Source organism: Salvelinus namaycush, chromosome 12 (genome assembly GCF_016432855.1).
Source record: "Salvelinus namaycush isolate Seneca chromosome 12, SaNama_1.0, whole genome shotgun sequence".
NCBI classification, from domain to species: Eukaryota; Metazoa; Chordata; class Actinopteri; order Salmoniformes; family Salmonidae; genus Salvelinus; species Salvelinus namaycush.
The window spans coordinates 40,454,760-40,472,190 of record NC_052318.1 but is presented as its reverse complement, the minus strand read 5'-3'; the positions used below and the strand labels follow the sequence as shown (position 1 = coordinate 40,472,190).

Below are 17,431 nucleotides of genomic sequence, written 5' to 3'. Positions count from 1 at the left end.
AACCCCATTTGGTTCCTTGTAGAACCCTTTTGGGTTTCACCCTTTCTCCTATAGGGACAGCCGCAGAACAATTTTTTCTAAGAGTGTACTTTCAGGTTAAGGAACCATCTAACATTAAGTTGTAAATAGTTGTAAATAGTGAATTACAGATTGTTCACCTTGGATATTCAAACCAGTGACCTTTCTGTTACTGGCCCAATGCTCTAAACGCTAGGCTACTTGCCACCCTTAAAAAGAAAAGGGTGAACTCAACTGAGAGAGAGAGAGAGAGAGAGAGAGAGAGAGAGAGAGAGAGCGAGAGAGCGAGAGAGCGAGAGAGCGAGAGAGAGAGAGAGAGAGAGAGAGAGAGAGAGAGAGAGAGAAGAGAGTGTGTGTATCGGAGGCTGAAATCTGAAAGGGTATTCTGGGTCATGGTCCTGTCAGCTCCAGTGGGGATATGGAGAGATAAGACGCTGGTGGAGATAAAACACAGGATGAGGAAACACATACAGACACATTGTCAGACAGGCAAAGAGGAAGAGAAAACAGCGGTGCTCTAAAACAGCGGTGCTCCATCAGAGAGAGGGAGAGAGAGAGAGGGAGTGCTGTGTGTGTGACTGTGTTGCATGGCCGATCTCAGGCACAACACACATTACCCTGTCATTAACACTACCAAGACTTTCGACAAGACTGCAATTTGCCACCGACCATAGTCAAACAGAGTGAACACTAAAATACAGAGCAGCTTCAGTGAGGGAATGGAGGCCACAAGCTTGGATGAGTCCTCTGTCTGGGTTTTTCTAGTCCTCTGTCTGGGTTTTTCTGCGTGCTTTCACAATGTTAGCCAGCAAGCTGGAGTAAAATGTAAAAAAAAAATATATAATAATCATTGACAACTAAGCTCTCTAATTGTTACTCTAATCCACAAATGGTTCCTCCCTAATAATCCTAGAGTAAATTATGCTGCCATGGTTTCCGCTTTTAATACAACTTCTTAGAATTGTGGGATTTCGCAGTGGTTTTTGTAGTCTGGCATTCGAATGTGAACTCCCCATGATTCTTGCTAAATCCAACAGCAGTTAACAGTCTGAGGACACATTTAATTCCGTGTGAATTCGCTGTCATTTCACGGTGCAACCATGCTAAACTCCCCACCTTGAGTCTCTCACAGACCTCCAGTCACAAGCTCAACGTAGCAGAGAGTATATTACACCACCAGATGACTATTGCTCTGCTTAGAATAACCCTTGAGCAGATGAAGGTACTGGAGAGCATCAGCTCCCTGGCTCTCCATTAAGCGCGTTACTGCCCTGAGAGCCTGGTGACATTTCAACACAGGGAGGGACAAGCAGACAAATCAACCAGGGAGCTCCAGGCTCCTTCATCCCTCTCCTTCCTTCTCTCAGATCAAGGTGTTTTGGAAGAGAGGGAAACAAGGGTTTGGGGCGTTTGACAGAGCATGATAATAAATCATTGGCTTTTACTTTCCCCTTGAGGTTTCTGCTGTGACATAGGCTACGGTATGAATGATGCAGTATGTACCATGTAGTGGCTTTAACCTGGGCTCTATTACAACGAGGTCCTGGTCCTGCATGACCACATTTAGAGAGGCTTGAGGTTCACGGTGATCTGCACAGATAGAACAGATAATGAGAGACAGTGACCTTTTCATTTGTCCGGACACATCATACACCTTCTGCTCAGCACACACATCACATACTGTATATGCTCTCCTACACTCGTTATTCTACACACACAGTTAACAATGTAAGTAGAGAATTATTTTGCAGGCCTTTGAGTCAGGTGTGTGAGCTGTCTCCGCTCTATGACTCCGAGTTGAGTAATCAAATCATGTCTGTCACTGTGTACCTTTTCACTTCTGCAGAGCCACATGTGCTCTATTTAGGCATATAGTAATGCTTTGATACAGAGCATGTGTGTGCTATTTAAGTCTCCTTATTGGGACTTTTCTAAGTGTACCATGTCTGTCCATCCTCCCAATGTCAAGATGCCCATGACTCAACATCCCCATCATACTCTGCTATATTCAAGTTGCCAGTCAAGTGTGTATGTGACATCAGTGATTACTCTGCTGTCATAACCGTAGCCTGAGGTCACATCCTGTCCACTATGGGCCTGACGCCATTCAAAGCTACAAGCCGTTGACCTTGTTAATAAGTGGGTTCAAAGTTTAATGCTGGGAATGAAGCCCACAACTATGTTGAGTATGGCCATGGTCCATGCTTCATAGCTACAGTTGAAGTCGGAAGTTTACATACACTTAGGTTGGAGTCATTAAAACTCGTTTTTCAACCACTCCACACATTTCTTGGTGAACAAATTATAGTTGGTTAGGTTAAGTCGGTTAGGACATCTACTTTGTGCATGACACAAGCATTTTTTCCAACAATTGTTTACAGACAGATTATTTCACTTATAATTCACTGTGTCACACGTCCAGGGGGTAAGAAGTTTACATACACTAAGTTGACTGTGCCTTTAAACAGCTTGGGAAATTCCAGAAAGTTATGTCATGGCTTTAGAAGCTTCCGATAGGCTAATTAACATAATTTGAGTCGATTGGAGGTGTACCTGTGGATGTATTTCAAGGCCTACCTTCAAACTCAGTGCCTGTTTGCTTGACATCATGGGAAAATCTAAAGAAATCAGCCAAGACTTCAGAAAAACAATTGTAGACCTCCACAAGTCTGGTTGATCCTTGGGAGCAATTTCCAAACCCCTGAAGGTACCACATTCATCTGTACAAACAATAGTATGCAAGTACAAACACCATGGGACCACGCAGCCGTCATACCGCTCAGGAAGGAGACACGTTCTGTCTCCTAGAGATGAACGTACTTTGGTGCGAAAAGTGCAAATCAATCCCAGAACAACAGCAAAGGACCTTGTGAAGATGCTAGAGGAAACAGGTACAAAAGTATTTATATACACAGTAAAACGAGACCTATATCGACATAACTTGAAAGGCCGCTCAGCAAGGAAGAAGCCACTGCTCCAAAACAGCCATAAAAAAAGCCAGACTACGGTTTGCAACTGCACATGGCGACAAAGATCGTACTTTTTGGAGAAATGTCCTCTGGTCTGATGAAACAAAAATAGAACTGTTTGGCCATAATGACCATCGTTATGTTTGGAGGAAAAAGGGGGAGGCTTGCAAGCCGAGGGAACACCATCCCAACCGTGAAGCACGGGGGTGGCAGCATCATGTTGTGGGGGTGCTTTGCTGCAGGAGGGACTGGTGCACTTCACAAAATAGATGGCATCATGAGGCAGGAAAATTATGTGGATATATTGTAGCAACATCTCAAGACATCAGTCAGGAGTTAAAGCTTGGTTGCAAATGGGTATTCCAAATGGACTTTGACCCCAAGCATACTTCCAAAGTTGTGGCAAAACGGCTTAAGGGCAACAAAGTCAAGGTATTGGAGTGGCCATCAGAAAGCCCTGACCTCAATCCTATAGAAAATTTGTGGGCAGAACTGAAAAAGCGTGTGTGAGCAAGGAGGCCTACAAACCTGACTCAGTTACACCAGCTCTGTCAGGAGGAATGGGCCAAAATTCACCCAACTTATTCTGGGAAGCTTGTGGAAGGCTACCCGAAACACTTGACCCAAGTTAAACAATTTAAAGGCAATGCTACCAAATACTAATTGAGTGTATGTAAACTTCTGACCCACTGGGAATGTGATGAAAGAAATAAAAGCTGAAATTAATCATTCTCTCCGGAATTATTCTGACATTTCACATTCTTAAAATAAAGTAGTGATCCTAACTGACCTAAGACAGGGCCTTTTTACTAGGATTAAATGTCAGGAATTGTGAAAAACTGAGTTTAAATGTTTTTGGCTAAGGTGTATGTAAACTTCCGACTTCAACTGTATGTCTAATCATGCTTTCTCTCTTAATACTAATATCACGGTGACGTCATGGTGACTGTTGAAGGTCCTACAGATATTAGTATTAAGACAGAAAGCATGATTGGACGTAGCTATGAAGCATGGACCATGGCCATATTCAACATAGTTGTGGGCTTTATCGAGAACAGTTGGCTCAAGCTGCTGCTTGATGCTCAACTGGAGAAACTTTCATCTGATCTCACGTTGACGCTGAAGCGAACTACATGAATATTGCATTTTCTCCTTCAACTTCTCTTTTTAAAACAAAGCTAAATTAGTGCCTTCATTAGAGCTGCTGATGAAACGGATTCTGATGCATTATTCAATGGTCGAGTTTTAAAACCGTGCCATACATGATGAATCAGGATTGCATACATAATATAAACTACTAATACCAGATGAGACACAGGTCAAAGGAAGGGAAACCATAGCTTACTTGACTTTTGAATCTATGTGTGTCATGGTCTCTACTTGTGGTCTGTGTGAGGCTACCCAGGATTCAGTGTGTTGCTGAATCCCACGGCCTTATTACTGCAGTGGACAGATTGGAATGGCCTTTGGCCACCTTCATGGCCCAGTGTTTATGGGAATGTGGGTGTTTGCTTCATTGCCTGCCCTGTGCCCTCTCCTCCTATTTGACTGCACTAGCTGTAGTTCTAGCTGTAACCCCACCTCTTGTGAATACACTTCCAGCTTCATGTTTGCTCACACCATTCTGCCTCACTGCTCTGTTGAAGATGATTTCAGGCAAACTTCCCCCGTAATCCCCCCTGCTGCTGCCCCAGTCTGGAGGTCCTGTATAGGGGAGGACTGTACCAGGATGCACCAGAGCCCGCAGTCCACTAAGCCAGCCAGGGACCAGGGCAGTCCAGCACCACCTCAGCCCAGTCGCCCACCCAGGGTGAACACGTTGGGAGATGGCCTGGTTCATTAGACCAGAGCTTTCATTGGCATGAGGTGGAACATGGTTTACCATCGACTTGAATTGTTTACAGGCCAGCCAGAAGAAAACAAAGCTGCTTTCTCAATTTTACACAGAGCTCTCAGGGTTTCACACCATAGATCATTACATGCCAATAAACTGTACAACACTGTAATTTAGTGTCTAGAAATATGTGTAAATGTCAATTTTGGCCCATAACACAGAACTGTTTGGTGAATTGCTGATACCGTGCCCTTCTAGGACCCTTCCCCCAGAACTGCTAAGTGGGTCCTGCTTTATCTGAAGTGCTTTCAGAGTGTTGTTTAGAGCCTTTATTTAATTAGTTAAGTACTAAGAGATAAAAGCCACATTCCTACCCCATGACTCAGTCCCCATCAGACTCTGGCCTTAACATAGGCCAACCTTGACACAAGCGGAGCTCAGACTCAGGCACTCCCCTCTAAAGGGCTCTCCACCGTGTTTTCACAGTCTACGCAAACGGAGCTCAGTTTGCGACGCGTTCCAAAAGAATTCAGCCGCACGAAAGTAGAGAGGTATGCAAACAAAGCTCCATGGGATCCGTTGCGGACTGTGTGGAGCCCTTCAGGTCGGTTCGTTACAAGTGGGATCTTGTAGTTCAGAATGTTGAATGGAGAATGTTTTCAGTAACACATTACTTGACACCTAGCGTCATAACACTTTATGACAAGGTCCTAACATGTCATAACAGCTGACATAACTTTTCATAATATGGTCATAACATAGAACATGTTATGTCAGCTGTTGACATATGACATGGTTATGACCGTGTCATAACGTGTTATGACGGTAGGTATCAAGTAAAGTTTTACCAATTTTTCAAATTGTTGTGGAGTGGAACCGTGTTTGTCTGACTCTCAGTATGTATCAGGCTGTGAGAGGGATACATGTACCCAAATGCCCAGGACTCTAACCACACATGAAAAGGCTCATCAAGCCCAAATCACAGGGCTGATTAAAGATGAGAAGACTTAAAATAGCACTTCCCTTTGTTTGGAGGATGAGTGAAGCAGAAAGTCAGTCAGAGAGAACAACTCCCTAGTCCCTTCTCTCCCTCCTTTTCCCTTTGTCTTCTTCATTCCTGTCTTCCTTGTATACTAGCACACCAGGGAATGTCTAGGTTTCCATTCTTTGTAATATTTTTGAAGAAAACGTTTCATACGAGAGAAGTCGGTGCATTTGAAGCAGAAAGACAGATACTGAATATGCAACTTCAGAGACAAAGAACGAGAGAGAGAGAGAGAGAGAGAGAGAGAGAGAGAGAGAGAGAGAGAGAGAGAGAGAGAGAGAGAGAGAGCACAAAACAAAGCGAGACGGGGTAAAGAGCGAGTGGGGTTCAATTAGGTGAATGTTGAAGGGGAAACATTGGTCTGGTTTGTTAAAACAACTACATGTCCCTATTACTGCTCTTGGACCCTGTTCTCCATTCGATGGTCCCCCAATTACACAAAACAAGGCATACAGAAAATATTATTCATGCCACTTAACCTTTACGAAAGAGAGAGGGAGGAGCAGATGGAGAAAGAAACAGGATGCAGGAATAGAGAGAAACAAGGAGATATGAGGGAGAGGCACATGGAGAGAAGAAATGAGCTAAACAAGTCGAAAGGGGATATAGATCAAACAAGCACAAAAACAAGGGAAAAGCAAGTGTTTTTATTATAGTGATGCACTGTTCTGAGAATCCATTTCATATTGGAGGGAACATACATCATCACCCCCCACCTCACAGTGAAACCCTCATCAGCGCAATCTTAAGACTGCAATTACTCCATTATTCGCCACATGCTCTCATGCTCTGCCAAGACTTTGAAGGCATGCCAGGGAAGCACCTTTGAAACAGAACATTAAAAACGAGGAGGGCGGTGAAAGGGAATTTGCAAATTATACTGGCAGGTAGCTACTAGGGTGGGTAAAATGAAGAAAGCAAATGTTAGTGTGTGGGTGAACACCCAGGTCTGTGATACAAGTCAGTCTTTGACGTCCATCCATGTCTGAGGACATCAGGGAGATTAAGTGGAAACCAGCCACTAGGGGCAACAGTGAGCGCTGTTACCTTCAAGTAGGTTTTGGTTTTGCTCGGGCATTGTGGATGGGGATGCGGATGGATTTAAGCATCTGCCTCGACTCCAAATGTTTGTAGATAAAACAAAAATTACTTTATTATCCCAAACCTTAACCCTTGTACCTTAACCATTCGGAGTTAATGCCTAAAATTAAGATGTCCGAGTTAATGCCTAAACGTAACCTTAAACACTTCGAAATGTGACGTTTGGAAAACTTTGAAATGTGACGGTTGAGAAACATGGATGACCGTCTAATTCTGACGTGAGGCTGTGAGAGCTAGATGGGGTGTAAAGGCGTCCACGTGCTTCCCAGCCCAAAAAATTCGCAAGAGTTCGTGCATATATTATGACGACATTTGTGTTCGTTTTGGACTTCGGGTAAGGGGTTTTTCAGCTGTTTAGGCACACGTCACTTTTTTTTGAGGCCAGGCGAAGTTCTAGGGCCGAATGCTACGCCCCTTCATCCGTGATTGGGCAACAGTAGGGATTCTTCAATAAAGTCTGTTGTCATTCAACAAGAGACGACTTGTTTTCATGCACATTTTTTCTTTCAGAAATACTACACCAAATGTCTTTTGCGCGACTAAGATCTCCTTGGCAAAAACATCAAAATTAATGACAGATTTCTTGAGTTATCTTAGATTAATTCTGGCTATTTTGAGGAAGTGTATACTGGCTACGGCATCTTCAATAGGAGAAACAGTCCTATTGCCGCTTTTTTCTCGTTCTTTTCAAGCAAAGGTCTTTTAAGGGAGTATGTGAGCACACTCGTTCGGTTCGTCTAGCCGACTTCGGCGAGCCGCCAGCCGAACTGCAGCATGCCGACGCCTTAAGCCATACACCTACTACAAAACATGTGAAAGAGAGGAAAGTTCTTTATGTCATGCACCCTTTAACTGATTTACTCATCACTCTTGAATTCTGTCCATATCCCTGGGCAAGAGTTGATGAAACCATCGGATTACTGAAGAGATTCCATCAGATTAGTCTTCTGCCAAGAATCCCAAGCAATGACCCAAATGCAGCTTCCACCACTAGCCTGTATTCTGACATCCAGTAGTTTATGACTGGTAACATTCTCACTGGTTATGTTTTATTTAATAAATCAGCTCCAGATAGCTCTGTGGCTATTCATTATGGTAATGATCTCTGGTAAAAGAGGGCACACGGAGAGATGGAGCTACTGAGTAAGTGATAAAAAAAATACTTGATGTTAGATGGTTCCACACCCTGAACGTGGTCTATGGACCAGGAGAAACTGTAATACATGGTTCAGTTCTTTAAACAGCCTCTACGAACTTCAGCCACCATAAGCTAACTACCAATGGACGTCATGCGACATGATTATATTTTTTGTTGCTTTGTTTACATGCCCCCAGCACTTCCATTGATTGTTAGCTGTAAATAGTGAACTACTCCTTTAAGTGCCTTGCTCAAGGACACGTCGACAGATTTTTCCACCTTGGAAGCTCGGGTATTCGAACCAGTGACCCTTCGGTTACTGGCCCAACGCTCTAACCACTAGGCTACCAGCAGAGAAAGCGAGTGAGCGAAAGAGAGAGAAAAAAATCCCCTCACATACTGCTTTGTTGTCTGACTGACAGTGGAGCACTCCACAAGAGGGGACGGCTGGGTGTGTGTTGAGTAGGAGGATTATCCTCCCTTACTCTCACACCCCTAATCCGAGGTCAAGTGGTACAGCTCATTTGGTGCTGTTACCAAAGTCACCTTCACAAGTCTATGGAAAACTTTTGTTTGGTCGCACATTCAGTATTTCACTGCAAGTATGCATACATTTCACACAAGCTTGCTCATATACAGACAGCTCGCCTATTCATACACATACCCACAGCACTTTCCTTTGCCCTTCTTCATTTGACACTGTTTATTCTCCCCAGTTCAATCTAGACTGTTAAATATTTAGACTGGAAAATACACAGGTCTAGCAGACACGCCTAGGCATTCATAGTAACCCCCCCCCCCCCCTCCATCACACACGGCTGTCTCAGCAGGAGGTGTCACAGGAGGACAGGGGTGGATTGTTCCTCACTGGATGAGTAAACAAGGCGAGTCTAAACACTCTGACTGAGACAGCCGCTGAGTGACTGACTGGGAATACACCCCCACACACCCAACAACAATGATACCCACACCCCTAGGAACAACATGCACAAACACAATAACACTCAGGCAAAACACACACACTCCTTTCTGACACAGACATCACACTCACTCCAACTCTGAGGGTGTAACACTCTGGCTGTATGTGGCAGTGTAAGGGGGTAATGAGGCTGAACACATGTGAAGACGCAGGGACCTCATCCTTAAACTCACGCTACCCGCTCCTCAGTCTCCTGACACTGTTTCGGTTTCCTTTCTTTTCCCAATCTTTCAAAGGTTTTAATCTGAAACGCTTAGCCCAGTTAACCAGGCTTTTTATCCTCAGCCAATTAGCAGGCGATTCATTAAATATTGAGCAGCCTGTGAAGTATTCATTTTGAATGCCCATTTAAGGGGGAAGAGATGTACAGCAACACGACTCTGCCTCAGATGTCAAATCCAAATCAAAGTTTATTTGTCACGTGCTCCGAATACAACAGGTGTAGACCTTACAGTGAAATGCTTACTTACTGGCTCTAACCAACAGTGCAAAAAAGGTATTAGGTGAACAATAGGTAAGTAAAGAAATAAAACAGCAGTAGAAAAGACAGTGAAAAATAACAGTAGCGGGGCTATATACAGTCACCGGTTAGTCGGGCTGATTGATTGAGGTAGTATGTACATGTAGATATGGTTAAAGTGACTATGCATATATGATGAACAGAGAGTAGCAGTAGTGTAAAAGAGGGGTTGGCCGGTGGTTGGTGGCGGGACACAGTGCAGATAGCCCACTTAGCCAATGTGCGGGGGCACTGGTTGGTCGGGCCAATTGAGGTAGTATGTACATGAATGTATAGGTAAAGTGACTATGCATATATGATAAACAGTAAAAGAGGGGTTGGGGGGGTGGCAAACAATGCAAATAGTCCGGGTAGCCATTTGATTACCTGTTCAGGAGTCTTATGGCTTGGGGGTAAAAACTGTCGAGAAGCCTTTTTGTCCTAGACTTGGCACTCCGGTACAGCTTGCAATGCGGTAGTAGAGAGAACAGTCTATGACTGGGGTGGCTGGGGTCTTTGACTATTTTTAGAGCCTTCCTCTGACACCGCCTGGTGTAGAGGTCCTGGAATGCAGGAAGCTTGGCCCCAGTGATGTACTGGGCCATGCGCATTACCCTCTGTAGTGCCTTGCGGTCGGAGGCCGAGCAATGACCAGGCAGTGATGCAACCGGTCAGGATGTTCTCAATGTTGCAGCTGTAGAACCTTTTGAGGATCTGAGGACCCATGCCAAATCTTTTTAGTTTCCCGAGGGGAAATAGGCTTTGTCGTGCCCTCTTCACAACTGTCTTGGTGTGTATGGACCATTCTAGTTTGTTGGTGATGTGGACACTAAGGAACTTGAAGCTCTCAACCTGCTCCACTACAGCCCCGTCGATGAGAATGGGGGCGTGCTCGGTCCTCCTTTTCCTGTAGACAACAATCATCTCCTTAGTCTTGGTTACGTTGAGGGATAGGTTGTTATTCTGGCACCACCCGGCCAGGTGTCTGACCTCCTCCCTATAGGCTGTCACGTCGTTGTCGGTGATCAGGATTTTGTGTCGTCTGCAAACTTAATGGTGTTGGAGTCGTGCCTGGCCATGCAGTTGTGGGTGAACAGAGAGTACAGGAGGGGACTGAGCACGCACCCCTGAGGGACTCCAGTGTTGAGGATCAGCGTGGCAGATGTGTTGCTACCTACCCTCACCACCTGGGGGCCCCCCTGCACTCCCTAACTCCTCACTCACTCATCTTCATGTTATATCCATGTTTAGAGTGTGTGATTTTCTATGTCTGTACTGAACATGTTTCTGTATTCATTGCGTGTGTCTGTCTGTCGTGTGTGTTGGTCGTCTTGGCCATCAGGAGTCTGAGGAAGAGCTGTCTAACAGGCCATGAGTAAACCCTTTGACCTTTTCATATATCGGAGGAACATTAGATTCCATACGGATGAGAGATTCTCAGCAGTAGCACAGAGCTCACACTCAGTGTGTCCCTCTATCTGGGCACACTTAAAAAGACTGTTTGTTTCATCAGACCTAACTCTAGGCTATTTTTGTCTCTCCATCTCTTGGTTGCATCTTTCCATCTCTTCATATTTCCCTCCTTTAACCAGCCACTCTAAACATCTTGACTCTTCTTGAGAATTGTACCCCTTATTGCAACTCACTATACAAAACTCTCATGAATACATAATTAATTAATTATAGTGACATTTGGGCAGTTTGTTCATGTATCTATTCTGTCTATGGAAACGAAACCTAACAACTACAAGGTGATTTGGATAGCCAATGTCTTGTAGGCCTATTTAATCAAACCTTCTTTGATTGTTCAACTGTGTATCTGTGTCTGTCCTCACACGAGAGAGAAATTAAGGCCTAGCTTATGAATCAATTACTGCATGCTTGCCAATAGGTGAGACAAAAGAAGAGCTTGCTTGAACAGCGTTGGACAAATCCAGGCCAAGTTCTCACTGGCTTTCATAATTCCCTATTCGCAAACTCCGCATGAGTCCGCGCAGGCGGGAGGGGAGGGTCGAAACCACGGAGGGCACGCACGCGACCCTTTGAGGGTGCAATCATGCATGAAGACCACCCCCTCTCTGACACAAGCCTGACATAATAAGCGTCTTCCATAAACAGGCATTCCCACGCTTAACAACCCAAGTGCGGTCTGCTTGCTCTCTCTACAGTCAGAAAGGTAGACTATAGTTTTACACTAGTCTATATTGAACTATAGGCACAGGACACCAGGGTTGGGCTCATTTCAGAATCTTGGAATTGACTCCCATTCAACTCATGAGTTGAAATTCGAATTGGCCACATCCCACAGGAAGTAGAATTTAATTCAATACAATTTAAATAAATTCCACTCAGTCATATACAGTGTTCACGTGCTAGTCAGAACTAGGAAGCTCTGAAATGTCCAACTTACTGTAGTTATACGTGTGCCTTGTTCAACAAATTAACACGTCGGAAATTTCAGAGTTTCCTAGTTCCGACTAGCACATGAACGCGCTAATAGAACATGAGTTTAATTGAATCTGACAGGTCACACTTCCAGATACCAAAGAATATACACTATATATACAAAAGTATGTGGACACACCTTCAAATGAGTGGATTTGGCTATTTCAGCCATACCCGTTGCTGACAGGTGTATAAATTCGAGCACACAGCCATGCAATCTCAATAGACTAACATTGGCAGTGGAATGTCCTTACTGAATAGCTCAGTGACTTTCAATGTAGCACTGTCATAGGATGCCACCTTTCCAACAAGTCAGTTTGTCAAATTTCATCCTTGCTAGAGCAAAGACGTGGAAACATCTATGAGCAACAACGGCTCAGCCGCGAAGTGGTTGGACACACAAGCTCACAGAACAGGACAGACGATTGCTGAAGCACGTAAAAGTCGTCTGTCATCGGTTGCAACACTAACTGAGTTCCAAACTGCTTCTGGAAGCAACGTCAGTATAATAACTGTTTGTCGGGAGCTTCATGAAATGGGTTTCCATGGCCGAGCAGCCGCACACAAGCCTAAGATCATCATGCGCAATGCCAAGCGTCGGCTGGAGTGGTGTAAAGCTCACTGCAATTGGACTCTGGAGCAGTGGAAACGCATTCTCTGGAGTGATGAATCACGCTTCACCGTCTGGCAGTCTCATATACGAATGTGGCTTTGGGGGATGCCAGGAGAACGCTACCTGCCCGAATGCATAGCGTCAACTGTAAAGTTTGGTGAAGGAGGAACAATGGTCTGGGGCTGTTTTTCATGGTTCGGACTAAGCCTATTAGTTGCAGTAAAGGGAAATCGTAATACTACAGCATACAATGACATTCTAGACCATTCTGTGCTTCCAACTTTGTGGCGACAGTTCAGGGAAGGCCCGTTCCTGTTTCAGCATGACAATACCCCCGAGCACAAAGCGAGGTCCATACAGAAATGGTTTGTCGAGATTGGTGTGGAAGAACTTGACTGGCCTGCACAGAGCCCTGACCTCAACCCCATCAAAAACCTTTGGGATGAATTGGAACGCTGCGAGCCAGGCCTAATCGCCCAACATCAGTGCCTGACCTCACTAATGCTCGTGGCTGATTGGAGGCAAGTCCCTGCAGCAATGTTCCAACACCTAGTGGAAACCCTTCCCAGAAGAGTGGAGGCTGTTATAGCAGCAAAGGGGGGACCAACTCCATGTTAATGCCCATGATTTTGGGAAGAGATGTCCACATAGTTTTGGTCGTGTAGTGCATCACTTTGCTCTGGAAACAAATGTTCATATAATCTTTTAACTTATTGCTTAGCATAGACCATTATATTTCCAGCACCATTTCATTTGTTTGGCTTCTGTTTGAAAGCCAAGGGGTCAACTTGAGGGTTGAACTAAGGCATTCTGGTAAATATATCATTCAAATGTAAGTGATTAATGAAATATAATAACTTAGAATATTCACATTTAACATTTTATATGCATGTTCTATGTACAACATTTAAATTTGTATAGACTAGGCCTTGAAGTGACATTTGATTTTAATTATATTTCCTTTATTCAAATTTGAATTCTGTACCCCGTTTACTATTTCAATTCAAATTCAAGAATTGCATTGGAATTTGATATATTCTCAATTATATTCAAAATTAAGCCCAACCCTGCAGGACACCCATCTCTGTTGAATAGAACCCGTGTCCGACCTCGCTGGACATTATGTGCCAGGAGACTCCCGTCTTCCTCGACTGTAATCCTCTCCAATGAAGTCAAGTGTCCCCACCACCACTATTCACCTCCACCAGCAACAAGTAGCTTAGCCTAATGTAGAGTTGGATATTGAGTGAACTCATTTCATTAGAGACCTGAAATCGAAGCTTACAAAAGAATCGGTGTCTCCAAGGTGCGCATGTTCCCCATGAGTTGGTAGTTGTATTGTTGCGTTCAATATCTTTCTCCAAAGGCCACTCTGCCGGACTGCAATGTCACCTAAATAACGCACAGTTCTTCGCGCTGACAGCCTATAAAGACACGGTGTACACGAGTGACATGTATTCAGTCAGTCATAATCAGACAATGTGTTTTTTTTGGGGGGGGGGGGGGGGGGGGGGGGAGGGGAATAGACGACGACTTATAAATACATCTAAACTAGTCTATATGACAGCGTTTAACCACGTACCTCTTGTTCAACGTATTCCAGTAAATAGGCTCCATGTTACCTGCAGCTATTCCCAGTAGATCCACAAGAAAGATACAAATAAATCCCAAGCCATTACAGCCGTCCCAAAACGCCAAAGCCATCCCTGCTCCTCGGCTCACTCCTGCCATTTTACCCCAAAAAGTGACGGAGAATCGATTCAGACAAAGAATCGTTTGGAGACTGCGAACGAAGTTCACTAAATCCCTGGAAGCGCACAGCTATTGTGCGACTTCGGAAACCGCATAAGAAAAAACGTACTAAAAATCAATCAGAAAACAACATTCAGAGTAGTTGGAATGTGTGAAGAGATACAATGTCAACCTCTTGAGTTTAAAGTGCATTAGTGGCAATATGTAGCTTTCTGGTTTGAAACGTGTCCAGCAATTATGGACATTATTGCATGACAAAGCCTATGTCCATCCTCTCTCCTAAATGTCACCTCTCCAGACAAATGCAAATGCGTTGAAGGTCGCGAATATCGGAGTAAACGCCTTCTACCACTTTGGAAGCGTAATTTTGGATCGCGGGCGTTTATCTTCATTGGCAAAGTGCCATTGCCTACCTTGCCCCGCAGATGCACTGGTTTGCTTGCTCAAATGTCCCTGATTCATACAGCCTAGTCCAATGTTGTATAAGAAAACATTCGCTGACCCAAGTTGATCATCGCCTATTCGCTGTGCACTTGAATGCTTAACGCATTAAGGCTTTTATCGCTTTCTCCATTGTTATTCCTTCTGCGTCTTAGCGCACAAAACAATGCCCATTCTACCCGTCATTTATCCTTTCCGCTATTATGGCACAATCTTGGCATTAAACCAAATCAAGTCAAACTTCTTCGGTCAAACTTCAAAAAGGACAGACAGTCACTGAATATTTCCTGAGATGTCTCTTCTGTTCCCAATACTGCTTTATGTTCGTTGCATCCTTCTCTCTCTCTCTCAACCTCGTACTATGCTGCACACTGATATAGTAGCTAGGTATAGGGATGGCGTGCAGTAGCCCATGCTATGCAAGACTACTTGTGTTCCAGAGTGTAGCTCTGGGAGACCCCCGTACTATTATCACCACTCAAACTGATGAAAAATGCCCTCTAAATCAGTATAACACACGAATCGGAACAACTTCCCGCATGTATTTCCTCCTTTCGCCATTATGGCAGCGACAGGTAGACTTCGGATTGTCTAATGCCGACAGTGGCCAAGGAACATAGTGAAAGGGCATGTAGCCTATAACCAACATATTTTGCCCCAAATATTGTGGCAGATGCCGTGTCAAATGTTGGTTAAGAAATGCCCGATGTGTAGTAACAAGCTTGTAGCTCCCCCAGCCGTTATTCTGTAACAGATGCTATTCATTTATAATATAACTCAGCGACTCATTTCCAGTAGTTTCATGATTGGGAAAGCAGAAAAGAGCGGAGTAAAGTGCAGAGTATAGGACAACAAAACTGAACCTACCATGCCCCCACGTGGGCAACATTTAAAACCGCAGGCAGCGTAATATCACATATTGTAGTCTTTGGTGAGATATAAGAGGTAAGACCGACCACCAAGAACGTCGGATGTGCGCAGTAGATCACCAGCTGAGCGTCGACGAACAGCGGCAATTCAACTTGTGGAATCGTCGGGAAAGGACGTCCTGTTAGTCGGTCTTCCCTTTAAAACAATATGTAATAGCGTAGTAATGACAACACATTCATATTGCATTCCACACAGTTTATTTATTCTGTAACACGTCTATTCAAAAGGAAAACTATATACACAATGCCCCCCCTCCCCATCTCAAATTCTGCTGTGGTCGAGCAGCAAAAGAGTCAAAACACATAACATTTCCCCCAAAACGAATTAACCAATTCTGCATGACAGATATTCCTCTAATAGCTTTAGCATTATATTTTTTTTTTTACAGCACTCACTTTAATCCCCATTACTGCAATTGTACTGCTCTGTTAGAAGGGCAAATGTTGTCCCAAACCAACGCCAGCAATCATTGGATACACTTCACCAGGTCAAGCATATTACTTAGGGATGGTGGGGAAGGGGACATCACACATGGGCAATTTAATTCTGTACATTTAAGGCAAGTAAAACCAAATAACCAAACAAAAATGAGTAAAGAGGAATTAATCGTTCACTATTTACATCCAGGAGTTGAAACTTGCCAACCAGATGTGTGTGTGCGCGCGCGTGTGTGTGTGTGAATGTAACAGGCCATGAGCATAGTTGTATATGTTCAGTCATTTTGAGAGTCCATGTTCACAAGGTGTGTATTAACTCCTGATTGAGACCTTAGCCAGCTGGGTTCTATCTCACCCTCAGTCTAGGACTGGGACAAAGCTGCTTTCTGGGAGGCTCTCCTCTACCGTCTGCTCCCCTCTGAGACCATCCCATTTCCAGCTGTGGTCCAGAACAGCCCAGTCCAACAGGGTATGAGAGCCCACAGGCCTCAGTCGCCAATACACCTCAGAAAGTCGTCCAGCAAAGAGGCCGCTACATGGACATAGCAATGAGGTGGTGGTGTCCATGAGGTATCCTGCAGAAACAACACTATTAAGACGATGATTTAACACTGTAACCCCAATCATAATAGATTCATAAACTAATATTACATCCCAGAACCCCTGGGTATAGCATGAGGAACAGAGGGGCTGTCCAGACATCCAGATATACCTAAATGTCCAAACTCATTAAAATGGCCACATATCCTGAAGAAGCTATTAATTACCCAACTCTCCACTGAATACCTATCACTACAATTGGTACAGCAAACCTATTAAATAGGATCTCTAGTCAAATAATTTATGTAGTTCTCCCGTGTCGCTACCTGTCCTACGTGGGACTTCAGGTAGATAGTAACCTAGAAAGTCGACAAAAAGTACATCTGTAACAAAGAATATACATTTTCCCCAGTGAGCCCCTTTCTAAAAACAGATGGTCACATCGTTAACTTGCCTTCTGTGAATCTCTGGTGGTCAGCGCAGTATCGTTCTGGTATACTGAAGAATCTGGTCTTCTGTGTCAAGGTCATCCTCAATGTTGTCTTTTCTTGTGGAGAATGCCCAGGGAAAGGCAGTCCTTGAGGAATACTGTCCAGTAAAAGAGTAAATACAAGGAGACGGGGGCATCATACGCAGTCAAAAAACCTGTCCATATCCCAACACTCAGTTCTGTGATTTGATAAATGTTCA

At 44.2% G+C, this 17,431-nt stretch overlaps 1 protein-coding gene across 1 annotated transcript in view; it reads right to left on the bottom strand.

Annotated features, from left to right (window-relative positions):
• Positions 1-14,372, bottom strand: part of LOC120057541 (ephrin-B3-like) — a 31,298-nt gene extending 16,926 nt beyond the window's left edge. The window contains exon 1 of the mRNA XM_039006133.1: positions 14,224-14,372. Within this exon, the coding sequence (XP_038862061.1) occupies positions 14,224-14,372 (149 nt within the window). The remainder of the gene's footprint in view (positions 1-14,223) is intronic.
• Positions 14,373-17,431: the final 3,059 nt, after the last annotated feature.